Source organism: Lagopus muta, chromosome 1 (genome assembly GCF_023343835.1).
Source record: "Lagopus muta isolate bLagMut1 chromosome 1, bLagMut1 primary, whole genome shotgun sequence".
Lineage (NCBI taxonomy): Eukaryota > Metazoa > Chordata > Aves > Galliformes > Phasianidae > Lagopus > Lagopus muta.
Window position 1 is genome coordinate 61,161,302 of NC_064433.1, and position 14,074 is coordinate 61,175,375.

Consider the following 14,074-nt stretch of genomic DNA (forward strand, 5'->3'; position numbering starts at 1 on the left):
CTGCACATGTATATGCTGTGTGCAGAATAAGGCTTACACTGAATCCAGACTAAGACAGACAGAATGCAAAGTCTTCTTGAGACAAAGGACTGAATGTGGGGGAAACAGAAGGATCACATCAGGCATATGCACAACAGTTCAAAAAAGCACTTCATACAAGTAAACTTAAAAGACTTCCATGGATAAAAGAGGAAATTCTCACTCACACTTGTATAAACAAAAAGCAGAGATGGAGAAAACTTGCACTTTCCATCTCTGAATTACTCCAAAAAGATTTAACTTCTGTGTAGAAAAAAGGAATTTTTGCTAAGACAGAAGCAATCCGTTGAATTTCTAAGCAGCATGTATACACTTTAAGGGTAGACTTGACCCTTCAATTTCACTTCTACCTTGCTTCAAGTCAAAACTGAAGAAGGCTACTGTGATTACCAATTACCCTACAGTGAAATCTCAGAATCTCCAGTGCATCAGATAATAGTGAGATCACACTATAAAGTGTGTCTAATATAAGAGTTTGATGAAGCCTTATCTACATACGAGAAAAGGAAAATTGGAAATGTATTTATAAATGGGATCTCTGGTAATTGATTTAGTCACTTGTACAAGCAGTAATGAAGAGAGAGGGACAGAGCATGCAGAGGGAATCACCTGCAGTCTGGGATACGGTGGAGAGGAAGGTGGAGTGGAAGAAGAGAGCATGATCACTTTTTTGGGGCAGGTCCGACAACGTTCCTTACTCCTCATCTTTTTTTAAAAAAGAAAAAGAAATAAAAAATCGTAATAATGGCAGGAAAGCTAACATTTCCATTCATTGACTTTGGGAGGACAGGCCAGAATGCATAAGCTGAGAGACTGCAATCTTCTGCTCACACCTCTTACCAATGATCTAAAGCCAGTTTTACCAAAGTTGAAAGAGGTAGATTTTTCTCCTGTATTCACACGATCACGTCTGTTTGGCAGAATCTTCTGCAGACAGCCAATAAACGTGTAGTCACAGCAATAACCAACTAAACCAACCGTTTCTGACTCACAGACAAATGTACAACTTGGAACTCTCAACAGCGGAATTGGACTGCACTTTTTGCTTCACAAAAAGAACTACTTATTGCTGTGCTCTGCAGAGTTTAAAAATATCCACTGTGTTGACTTAATTAGTCTGCTTGCAGTTCATTAGCAACATAATTCAAGTCACAGTGCTCTGTTCTCAGCTTCACATCCATCTTCTCTGCCTTACAGATATTAAACCATCTCAGGTAAACCGAACTGCGCTTTGCCATCCTACTAGAACAGAAATATTGCTGCTTTAAAGGCAATATGTACACAGCTAGTAATTTGAAGACTGCACAATGCAGGTATGTCCTCATTTTTTTACACCATAAGAAATTGCCTTCATAGTTCTTTATGTCATTCTTATGGATAGTCTTTTAACACATCTTCTGCCTATTCTTTCTACCAGAGCAAATCTGGTAATTGTTGCACTGAAAAAAAACAAAAACAAAAAAAAACTTGTGTACCTGGAACCACTGTTACATAGCTTTTAAAGAAACAGCATGCTGTCTAAAAATATATGGATGTTCATTATGGTCCTGACAGCTGGGCTGGCATGAACATCTTTTGGGTGTTCTCTTCCCCTTCAGCAAAAAAGTAAATTCTAATTCAAACAGATGCTACAAGCAGCTTAAAACTAAGCCACGTGACTTTGCACTGAAGTGGATGAGGAACATTTACACGCTCAGCCTTGAAGGCACTAATTTCAAGCAGAAAGGCTGGCAACATTTTCAACCACTACAGCTGTTTGTAGACTGTCATCTAACAACAGCCTAGTCTGCATTTCAGATTTCAGTATATTCACAGGGTTGTGTAATTTTCCACAACAGATCACAGTATATAGCATTATACAGGATGGAAGATCCATTCTTGAGCATGCAAATACAAAGATGGCTATAGGAATGAGGAAACAAAAACATATCAACATATTCAAATGAGAAATTAATTAGGAAAAACAGTATTGGTAATGTAAGCTCTCTTCTGCTGAGATTTCAGCTCCAGCTGACTGCGGCCATTTCATTCACTACATGTCTTCAAAGATCACAATTATAACAGAGCTACTGAGAAGCGTTTCGCATTTCAGGGAACCACCTCGAAAGAACAAGCATCAGACCTCCAGAGGCAGAAGAGATCTGCATTATACAGCATGTGGTTTCTGTCTTACAAGCAACACATCAGATGTCTTTGCACACATCAGTGATTTCAGCTTGTGCATTACACTCTTCTTGTTGTGAGGACATCTCTGAAACTGGCAGAAAATTGCTGAAACTGGAAAATTAGGACAAGATTCAGTTTAATGGGCTAATTTCCCATACCATACTCAAGCAGTCATATATTCTTCTGGATAGACTACATGGCTTCATGATCCCAGATGAGAAGCTCAAAAAACATGACTGCCCCAAAGCAGTAAAAATGGAAAGCAATAGTACACAATATGGAAGAAATTTCTGTACAGCAAGGAGTTAATTTGAGATTAACCACCATACCATAAAACACAATCCAGACTTTATATGAACATACATCCCTTAAAAAAACTTCCTCAGATTTCTACTGTGCACGTGCACAAACACTATCTCAATTCATTACTAGGTGCTGCTGAGGTGCTCCTAATACCGTGAACAAGCTTTGACAATACAGATGAACATTCTCAATGTATAGTTCAACAAAGAAAATGCTGCAGTCCACTTCATGAGGAAAATGCAGGCCACACTGAATGCACAGAAGCAGACTGAAGAGGTTTCTAATGTTTCAAGGTTATGCGTTTCAAAGAGAGATAGCAAGAAAGTCTTGTGATGAAAGTAAAAACTGCTTCAGAATAGATTCTGCCAGGACTTTTAACAGAATTCTGTTAAAATTGTTAAAAAAACCAAGCCACCCTATCCTAGCTCTACAAAACACCCAGAAACACTCTGCATTATGATCTGATTGCATTGCTGGTCTGATAACTCTTTTAACTCCAAAGCAAAGCAAGATCTTAGACTTACTGATAAGCAAGTACAGCTAAGAAAATTCATCTGTCAGCCATTGGCAGATCATAGCCCATGGCAGGTGCAAATCCTTCATCAGAACAGGTGGTCCAAGATGCAGGACCAACCCTATCAATCACAGCATAGGAAACTGCCCTTCTCCCAAGAACCCCTTAGGACCTCAACATCACCCCGCCTGTGGCCAAGAATATTAGGCAATTAGTTGTTTCCCTCAAAAGCAGGTCACTACTTTGTCTCCTTGAAAACTACTTTGCTCCTGTTCAAAAGACTCCTCAATAGAAGGCTTCCACTATGTGATACGTTATGCGGACTCACTGAAGGAAGATTCTGCTTCTGAACTCTTGATACCTGTGCCAAACAAGAGAACCCTCTCCCATACCTTCATGAGCAGCTCTTCCTAAATCAGCTCTTCACAGCAAACACAAATGTTTCCTGAAGAGTTTGTCAGGAGCCATACCACTCCATTACAGCATCTCCACAACACGTACAGGCATCCAGCACCAATTCCACTGCTGGTGATCTGTGGTGCAGGGAATAGCTTTGTAACTAGTGCTTAATGTTACCATAGAAGGCTGTTCCAGTACTGTAGTAACGCAGTCTCACAGCTATCAGATTCCACACGCCTAAGCAACTAGAATTAGCACTCTCAGCAGTCAGCTGAAGCACTGCTTCAACAACAACTTCCTGCAGGATGGATTTCTGCCCCAACTTAGCAAAACTGGCTATTTGGTTCACTGGATGGCTTCTAGCCTCTCCTGATCTCCCATGAGTCCAGAATAAACAGTTCCAAAGGCTTTTGGATAGAGAAAAGAGATGTTCTTCATTTCCCCAAAAGTCCTAAGGTACCTCTGGAATAGGGACATGAACTGTTTCTTCGATCCTAATTTTGCAGACTGTGCACCTAGGAGATCCACTTTTACTCTTTCACATTTCACTGTCAGATGAAAACCACTGCAAAATCCAGCATGAACTCTGCACCAAGAATCAACCAACTTCTGTTGACACACTAGAGCTCACTGAGGTAAGATTAAGCAAATACTTCAGAAGCAGTCGTGAGTGGAAAAGTACCCAAAGACAGCTGACAACATCCTGTTAAATAAAAAGAAGCTCTTGGAAAGTACAATAATTAAATAGTTTTTTTCAAGGATCTGCCCTACATTGCCATGTACATGGAGATGTCTATCAATGTTGAGGGAGACCAGAGGACTTCTTTCTCTCCTTTTCAATGAACTGTATAGTTCTAAACAAGAACAAAACCAAGAATAAACTACTTTTGAGAAGAGAATCATCATCATAAAAATGAGAAACAGAAGTTTGTCCTTTTTGATCAGTTACAAAAGGAAGACAATAAGAACTTCTGTGTTTCATCGTAAAGACTAGATTACAAGGCCTTCATAAAGTTTAAACAGTAGGTTCAAATACAGCTCTCAAGGCTGCAGGGATGGGATCTTCCCCAAGTACAAAAGCACAAATCTTAATTCATCTGAACTGAGAAATACAACCAATGCAATTCAGTTTCCCTTTTATTGTAAGGTAGAGGGCACCACAAGCAGCGCTCATCAACTATACTGGTATTGTATAGCTGTCTACAAGTCTTCTCCACCATTTCTCCCCTATATGGAGATGCACTCCTAAAATCTGACTTAATCATGGATGATGAGCCACTTGAAAATACTCATTAGATTATAAAGGAAATTTTGAAGAGAAGGTAGAAGAATAAACAAGTCAGGAAAACTAAACATAATGTCGACATTTTTAAGACAGTCCTAATGACAACAATTCTCCTGCTTTGAGTCTTCTCTGGAAAAAAATCTTCTAGATGATAGTGCTGAAAAGAAATCTTGGCACTGGCCATGACATGAAGCACTACTTGCACTGAATACCTTAAGCATAAAGTATATCATGAATCCAAAAACATGCAGAAAAGTCGACTTCCAAAGTAGTGTTGATTTCTTCCTCTTGACTCCATAGTACGCACTGATTAAATTGCAACTAGAAAGAAACAGGTGCTTGTCTAAATTATGACTACTAGAAAAATATATCTCAGCACTCTAAAGAAACAAGAGAGTGTGATTTTCACAGGGAAAGATGGAAGCAGAGGAAGCAGTAAGATAGGTATCCTGTTTGCCTGACAAGACTGACTGTCACAAGCCTTCCATTTGAATTGTGCTGCTGAAAAAAAAAACCCCAAGTAATGACAGTGAGTCAAAACACACCAGAGAAAAAATAAAATACGATACCTATTGATTTTTCTTCTCTTGATCCATGTTCTGTCACTCTGTGTGGCAGAAAGTCTAAAATACACTTAATCTACAGTACTAAGGGAGTTTGCAACACAATAAAGATGATAAAGTGGCAAGGAAAGCTGGGTCACAAAGAAAGGGAATCCACAGTAACTGAAAAATCTCTTCTAACTGGCAAACATGTAGGATTTCACGTGAATAGAAAAACTAATAACCAATTTTACTTTTTATACTAATGACAAGCTTCAATAATTACAGATTCCACAACACTTTTAATCTCGCTGGCTGCAATAACTGCCTACATACTCTCTATTATTTTCCACAAGAATAATAAAGAAATATCTCAGACAATACAACATCTGCAGGCAAAGTTTCTTATGAAACAACCACTGAAGCCCTAGAAAGCTAGAACAAACATAACAGGCAGGCTTTGATTTTATTCATAATAAATGAAACTGTTAAAAATAAGAGACTTGCATTATAAAGATTGGTTTTGCTGGAAAAGGATTGATTTAAAAAAAGGACAGTGAGAGCTGGCATTGGGTCCAGGCAACAGATCATATTCAATCAATTTCTTTACCTGTTTCCACTGGGGTATAGGAGCTAGACGGCCCTGCTCTCGTCTGCTGGATGGTTGATTGTGAACGCGTTCTTGATAAGGCAGGACAGGTTGCTGCATGCAGGTTGCAGGGCAAGTGGGTTGGGAGCAAGGGGGAATGATACAACAGCAACAAAAATTTGAAGAAAGCCAAAGAAATGGGAGATACAATCAGACAGACAAACATTTAAGAAAAAAAAAAAAGAGGGTAGGGGAGAATTCATTTAGCAAGTCATATATGAAAAGGGAGAAGACATTTAAAAAAAAAAAAAAAAAAAAAAAGGAGGGGGAAATGCACATTTTTTGGACCTGCCCTTTGTTTTCATTGTTTCTTCAATTCAGCCTGGTTATTCAAGACAGCATGCAGTGGCTAAGGAAACATTTTACTGGTAAGCAATAGGATAAATGTCACCATTTTGAGATTATTTCTGCTACTAACAGTGGTATGCAATGTAGCATATGTATACATAAATTCAACTTAAAGTAGTTAGATAAGATCCCATTCACAATCTGGCCACAGCAGCTCAGAGTTCGACACAAGCTATTAAGATGAAGTAACCATTAGAGCAAGAACTCAGGCACTTAAACCATACTGAGCCTTATACTGCTGACGCTGCACTGCTAGCAGTGTCTTGAAGTGACTCAACATAACTTCAGATATGACTACCTTGCCGTTGCAGCAGTTCAGATACTGTACTGAATAACCAGCAGTCGTCAGAAAGCCTCATTTGAATTGATATAAATATTCTGATTGTGAAGAACCTCCCAGGTATTTACCTGCTATGCTTATGTACAGGTAGAAAACTTAATCACAGTTCACAAGCATAAACACACAACCTGATAATGAAAATCTTCAAATTAGAAACTAAATTAGAATTCTTAAAGGTTAGAAATGGGATTTTCCTGGACAGCTTTTCCATCAGCAATAGCAGTTACAAAAAAACCTAATTACTTGTAAGATATTTTTGAAAGAGATTATAAAACATACTGGCAGTAACAAGGAAGTGGACTTTAAGTTCACTATCTCATACTCCTAAATTTAATTTTTTTCTCTATGGAGTAACCTTCACTCCTCCCTAGGGGAGCCTTTGCAGTAGAAGGGCACCACTAGCATCCAGTCTTGAGGAATGCATGTTATTACTCACGATTTTCTATCATGATTTCAAAATACGAGGATTTATTGACCATCTCCTACCTGTCTTCGTAATGTTGAGGACTGTACCGGTGCATTCTCCTCAAACTTGGCCAGAAGCTGGGTTGCCATGGACTTGACTTTGTTCTGATTCCCAATGGCAGCATCAATTCTCCTCTCTGTCAGGGCACTCACCAATGTAGGCCTTTCTTCTCTGTAGCTTCGAGGAATGTCCTCCTATCAGTCAGTGAGATCAACATTTAACGAGTACATCCGAATCACCTTTTCCACTCTTCCTCTTTGCTGTACTAGGTTTCTAGGCTGTAGGAAATAAATCTGCCACTCTGCACTTAAAAGCTTGCATTTTAATTTTCTTTGGTATACCATCAAAAGCTCTGATAAACTTTTCTCATTTTTCCAACCTTACTTGATACATTTACCTACCAAAGACACCAAACACCCTCATAAATCTACTGACATAAAGCAAATGGATATCATCACAACTTTACTGACAATTCCAAGCATTCAATTTTAGCTCATTTATACCTGTTCGGCTACAAGCACTTGATCTGAAGGACTACCTTGTGAAGCATACTGGATATGTATGCATTTTGCACTAACTGAGACTACAGATCAAATATGAATGAAACTTCCGATTCCTGAATGGCTTTACTAAATGAAGTTTTATTCTTGGTGCACTCATCAAATCAAAGTAAACTGCAGTAAAAATAGAAAATGAAGGAAATGCACATTTCGTTTCTAGTGTATTCTCGTAAACATCAATAAAGTATTTTCCCTACAAATAGAACAAAGAATAACCTTTGAAGAATTTTAATTTAGAAATTCTCAAGTAAGGCCTACCTGGTTATAGAAAACAAAAGGATTTAAATGAGAATGAAGAATGTACCATATATATTTTTCTTCTTTACACCCTTCTCATTGTAATACTTACATCCTCAGATTGGCTGGTTTTCCTCCTCTTTCCTGCACCGTCCAATTCCTTTTCTTTTTTGTCCTGAAAATAGAGGAAGGAAAACAAGGATAAAGACTCTTGTATATTTCTAGCCTGAGGAAAATGTCATCAGTGCGCTTAAGCTTTGCAACACAACTAATTAATTCTCTAAGGTCATTCTCCATCTGTTTAAGGAAAGGGTTTGTTGTTGCTGCTTCTGTTTGTTTGCTTTTGTTTGTTTGTTTTTCCCTTTATTCTCCTTAGGGATTTCTAGCATTCATATTGGAAAGTCTACCTGATTGAAGCATATCCCCAAATTCCTCCAAAAAGCCAAGATTTTAAGACTGAAGTATATCACAAACTGAGAATGCACATTACCAATGTAATTCTGCAATTATAAAAGTCATGTATTGTCAAGAGCTGATGAACATCTGGTTTTTGGAAAATACATGGCAGACAGACAGACATATTCATTTCTGTCATGGTTACCTTTGGAGTGCGTTTCCGAGATATACTTTGTCCCAGTTTACTGAGAAAAGAGATTGGAGATTTGGTACTGGCAATTAGGGCGGCCTTTTCTTCTGCATTCAGATCCACACTATCTGTAAGGAGGAACAGGTCGGAGAAGGAATGCCAAGAAATTATTTCTGAAGTGCTGTTATTAAATACATAACATAATGCTTTCTTCATTTTGCCAAAATCAATTCTCCCTCTAGGTTTTGTAATGACCCAGAATATTGTGTTTGTTCAGTTTCATATTTGAAGAGCATCATCGTCATCAGTATTAATAGAATGAGTTCAGAGTTTTGGAAATAATTCCTAATCGATAACACACTATATTTTTTAAAGGCTATTAAACACATCTTTTTTTCACCAGAATTATATACTTGAATATCTTAGGAAATTATAAGATCATCAATAACAAAAAAAAAGAAAAAAAAAAAACGAAAAAAAAAAAACAACCAACAAAACAAACAAACAAAAAAATTACTGCATTATTAAGACTTAGAGATGGACAATTTTTGCTTCTGTTAGGCAATTACATTCTTCAGTTATAATCTGTCTTTCATTCCTGCCTCTCATTGGCCTGGAGTTACTCTCACCATTCATGGATGGTAAATAAAAGCTATAAACCTTGGCCAGAATTTGGAATTACCTACTAAAAAATTACTAACAAGGCATCTCACATTAATGAAGACTGATGAACCCCTAATAACAGCAAGAAAGCAGAGAAGTTGCCTAGTAGCACTGACGTGATCTTAAACTTATGAGGACATTAGTTTGAATTTATTAATTCCTTGTTTTGCTCCTGATATTGCTAACATGGTTAGCAGCAATAACGATACCAACAATAAGAAGGTAACTTTTTGTTACATAAAGTTAGCAAGTAACAAGTTATACGCTTACGTGGAAAAAGCATGAAAATAAGACATATTAATTCTGCAGCTGTCTTTAAAGATCATAGACCTGCACCAAATTCCTTACCACTAGAAGGGATGGTGTCTTTGAACATCTCATAGAACTGCGTGAGGTACATCACCATGGAGAGTTTATCTGGTTCCCCGACAGATGCCATTTCCTTTCCAGTCATAATGGGAGATATTCCAAACTCTTTTTCAGCAATGTCAAAGGCCAGCTGGTTATTCTTCTCCACATTGTGTTCATCCAAAGAATCAAAGTCTCTGCAACAGGCAGGAAGAGGGTGTGCAATGAATCAAGTGGAAACCAGTCTTCTGAAAGGATTCAGGTGTTGTTTTTTTTTTAAATCTCTCAAATTTACTTGCCAACAAATTATTTTGTATTGTAGAGTTGATGAACTTTTCTCAAACTTTCTCTTTTTTCATTTGTTACTCTTTTAATAAAGAATATCTTTTTTCCCTTTTAAAGGACCTACTGGTACCTCTGCCAGCCAGTGCTCTCCCGTTCTAGAATGGGGTAGCTATTTTACCCACTACAGAGTTTACAGGCACAACCTCTGTTCAGACAGTGAGTCACTACTTCTATAAGGGGCAGCCTCAACTTTAAAAAGAGTTACTGTCAAAAAGGAGATTATGAAGGCCTGTGTAGAGACTTGTTCACTAGAAGTTTTACTGAACCCATCAACTGTTCCTAATTCCACAGAGAGAAGAGTTTTTCTGACAATAAAGCATTCTAGTCTGTACCAATTTGAACTTTCATTATGTCAAATCATCCATAAAGGAAAATGACAACATGTTTACCTTCATATTCATTAAGCTATTACAACCTTCCACTCCGCTGGTGAATCACTTGTACATTAGCTTCCATCAAGCTTAATTGAATTCATTTCAATCCATTTCTTTATTAGTCACAAACGCATTGCCTCAGTCTCAGTAGTACTAGTTTGAAATAAACTAGTTTGAAATAAATACCGTTCTACTCTCCCCAAATCTTCAAAAGAGCAAATTACTTACATTAAGTCTGGACGGTATCTGTGGATAATGGCACACAAAGCTAAGCCACTCTTCCATGACATCGTGAGATCTGTCACATTTACACCAGCATACCCATCTGTCTGCCTCTGGCACCAACTGAGCAATTTACTAGAGCGAGCTACAGACTCTGTAAGAAATCATGCTGTTAAGTAGAAATACACAAAATCTCTTTTCTGAATTCTAACTACATCATAAAAAATAGAAATCAACAAATAAAACTTTCATGCAATGCATAAGCTCCTTCTACAATGGGCAGCATGGGACACAACTAAACAGTAGTATTTTTTTAAAGACTATTGCATCTAATTTAGATGCAAGAAAGGATTTATCATTCACTAAAAAGTATCTACCAAAGTTATAACTTGACTTATAAGTCGCCCTAAAAAAGCCCAAATAATTATAAAAAAAAAAAAAAAAAAAAAAAAAAAAATCACAAAGGCTTGTTTTAAACACAACCTAAAGACTATAAAGCAGTACAATATTCTCTGAAGCCCAGATACAGTGTTTCTAATGGAGGAACTGCAAAAGTACCTTTGCAACTCTTTCTTTTCTATTGAAAGTTTTCCATTAGAAGTACTGACCTATTTTGACCTTGCCTTACTGCATGATCTGACAAGATTACTGCCCAAAGGGATATGGTTGCAGGCCAAAGAACATATCTAAAGACTACGTAGATTTTGAGCAGTGAAAAGAAGCTCAGTAGCAAAGCACTATTGAGGGAGTCCCCAAACACCATCTGGATAGAATAATGCAAGTAAAGTGATGTTTCACTTAATTAAGCTAGGAGATGAGATTAACTAAAGAAAAATATGACCATGAAAGACTGTAATAGACATACCTTCTGTTATTTTTATTAGAATTTTGGGTTTATGATTAGAGTGAATTCAGAATAGCCTTCTGCTCTATAGTAAGGATATTCTTATAGGATAAAAGACATGAAGAAAAATGCTTGTATAAGGAAATATGCTCTAAAATTTTAACAGCGTTATAAAGGAGGGAAATTAGGCAAATAAAAGTATATTTGCATGTTAATTGAAACTTGAATGACTAGAAAAAAATAATCAGATTTTTGACAAAATAATTGCTTTATCTAAACCAAAAGAAGCTGGCTAAACAATACAGCACAGCCCTGTTACTCTACGTGCACTGCACTGAAGCGGCGTCTGAATACCAGAAGGAATGGAGCAGTAACCAGGCCTACCATTCCGAGTCAGCTTTGGCGTCCTGGAGTTCACAAAATTCTCTATTTCCAGGTGTATGTCTTTCAAATCTCCTGTATTATACAAGTGGCGTACCTAAAATGATACAGAAAATTACAAGTTACCAACACACTGCGTACCCAATGGATACAGAAAAGAGCAGGATGAGCAGCAGCTATCCCAAGGCAAAAGAACAAGTATTTCTATGTAACAGAAATCTCTAGCCCAAGAAGTCCCAAACAAGGAACAACTTGTCAGTACTGAACAGTCTAGCTGACTGATGCTGCTCAGTGGGTACAAGATTGCAATCATAAACTGGCACTAGAAAATGCAGGCAAAATCAAAAATACAACTGAATTAAAAGCACACTTTTAAGACTTCAAAACTCTGAACAAAATAGGAATTTAGTAAAGAGGTCAACTCTGCATTTCACTGCTTCCAAGTTCTACCACCAGTCAGGTCATTATCCCTAAAATACTAGCACAGTTTCACCTAAGAAAAGACAGTGCAGAATACAAACATTCAGAAGCATCACTTCTCTCCAGTTACCTGCTGTGGTCGCAAGAAGTTGACGTTGATATTGGGATACCGAGTGGCTGGATCAATGCTATAATGGCTGAAGTTTTTACTCACATTCTCAGGGGTGGTCTGAGGCAGTAGTCTATAAATGCTTTCCCTTGGAAAAAAAGAATAATCTTTTTATTTTGTGTTCGTTGAGTTTTTTTTAATAGAAAAGATGCAACACTATTAGTACTGCTAAATCAATTCTGGAGAGAAAAAACTTCAATAGCTAAGAATTCTTATGTGTATATTTAAATTTGCAATATAATACAACTCCAAAAATCAGAAGGAAAGAAGAAAATAATACACTGACCACAACTAAAGGGGTTCCCCAGTACAGGAAAACATTGACACTCTGAAAATGACTCAGAAAGAAGTCCTACCAAGGGGACTGCAGTACTCAGCCTGTGGGGAGAGGCCAAGGAAAGTGGATTTGGCCAGCGTGGAGGAAAGAAGGCTGAATAGGGATCTTATTGCTCTCTGCAAATGTCTAATAATATCTGGCAACAACTGAAACATGATTAACTTCACCATTTCTCAAAATTAAAAAAGCAAAATATTAAATATTTAGCATGGAGTTTAAAAATTTATGCTACAGCTCCTAATAGAAGTTGCAGTTGTTTAAAATAGGTTCTTACACATTGCTTAAACTCCATTTTTTAAACACTCAAGTTCTGATTCTAAGCAATGACCTTATGTCACCAGAACAAGTCTCACCAAAAGATGATAAAAACATCAAGAACATGATACTCCAAAGAAAGAAAAAAAGACATTTTTTGGCTCACGTGAAACAAAGTGAATAATTATCTGAAATAAAAAACAGGTCACAGCTTCTTTGAGAGAAAATTGTAAAAGATATTTACAAGATAAGAAGGGAGAGAAAATTTTTTTATTACTCTTTTTAAAGGCACCTTCATCTGGTTTGCTATTGCAATTCTGGTGACAGTAAGTTAGGCTCACTTTCTCTATGTTACCAGTAACACCAAGAAGAGACTCTACACCTAATCAGTTTTGTATCACTAGGACCAAGAACAGCTGCAACATTTATTTTTCTTCTATTAATATACTTCAGTTTATCAGCTGCTATGGACATTTTTCTTTAATTCAGTTATAGCTACAAGCACTCTCTAAAAACAGCAGGAATCTGTATCTCATATTTTATCTATGTATTTGTACTAGAAGGAACTAGAATAAATGACAAGATGTTGGAGGATTAGATTACAACTCAAAATGTAAGCATTTTTTTCTATTACCTCTCTGCAAGAACTTCCAAAGGACTTGCTCCGAGTGACCAACTTCGTACCATCCAAGCAGAGTCCATTGCAGCTAAAAATCCTCTCGCTATTCCAGTTCCCATTGGCCAAAATGGCTAATATTATAGTTTACAAAAAGGAGACAAGAAAGAAAAAGCATCAGTTAGGGAAAGCTTTAAATTAATATCAAGAATATAGTCAGGGAATAATCTGCTGCGAAATTTTAGCTCGGTAATTAGCTTAAAGCTCTACTCCCACTGGGCTCAAGGAAGCCAGACGCATCATAGCCAAACTCTCCTCTATTTCCAACAACAGTTCATTGTCTAGAGTGCCTTAAAAGCTACTTTTCAATACTGTACTTTTTAACCAACTATAAAATGCTAATTATTAGCAGGCTTAGAGTAGGTTCCCATACAGAGTGTAATTGCCTCAATAAGAAGCACATGGAACAGATATAATTTCAGAGACATTTCTGCATGTATTTTCTTAAGCAAGATTGTTTCCATACTAAACATTCTGTTTTCCCAGGACTCCTACTCTTCATACAAATCTCTTACTTTGTTACACAATAAACAGCAGCACACCTCATAATAACTGTCCTATAGGCAGCGCATATTTCAGTGATAGGTGCAATGGTTTGTACTTATG

General features: G+C 37.2%; 1 protein-coding gene across 5 annotated transcripts in view; it reads right to left on the reverse strand.

Annotated features, from left to right (window-relative positions):
* Positions 1-14,074, reverse strand: part of MICAL3 (microtubule associated monooxygenase, calponin and LIM domain containing 3) — a 140,372-nt gene that overhangs the window by 80,115 nt on the left and 46,183 nt on the right. For 4 of the 5 annotated variants that reach the window (XM_048934196.1, XM_048934192.1, XM_048934193.1 and 1 more), the window contains exons 9-18: positions 13,427-13,542; positions 12,162-12,288; positions 11,615-11,708; positions 10,393-10,540; positions 9,446-9,642; positions 8,450-8,562; positions 7,961-8,023; positions 7,072-7,245; positions 5,859-5,951; positions 649-744 (exon numbers count right to left, since the gene is read on the reverse strand). In XM_048934196.1, coding sequence (XP_048790153.1) covers positions 649-744; positions 5,859-5,951; positions 7,072-7,245; positions 7,961-8,023; positions 8,450-8,562; positions 9,446-9,642; positions 10,393-10,540; positions 11,615-11,708; positions 12,162-12,288; positions 13,427-13,542 — 1,221 coding nt within the window. The remainder of the gene's footprint in view (positions 1-648; positions 745-5,858; positions 5,952-7,071; positions 7,246-7,960; positions 8,024-8,449; positions 8,563-9,445; positions 9,643-10,392; positions 10,541-11,614; positions 11,709-12,161; positions 12,289-13,426; positions 13,543-14,074) is intronic. The other variant, XM_048934197.1, reaches the window with a different exon arrangement.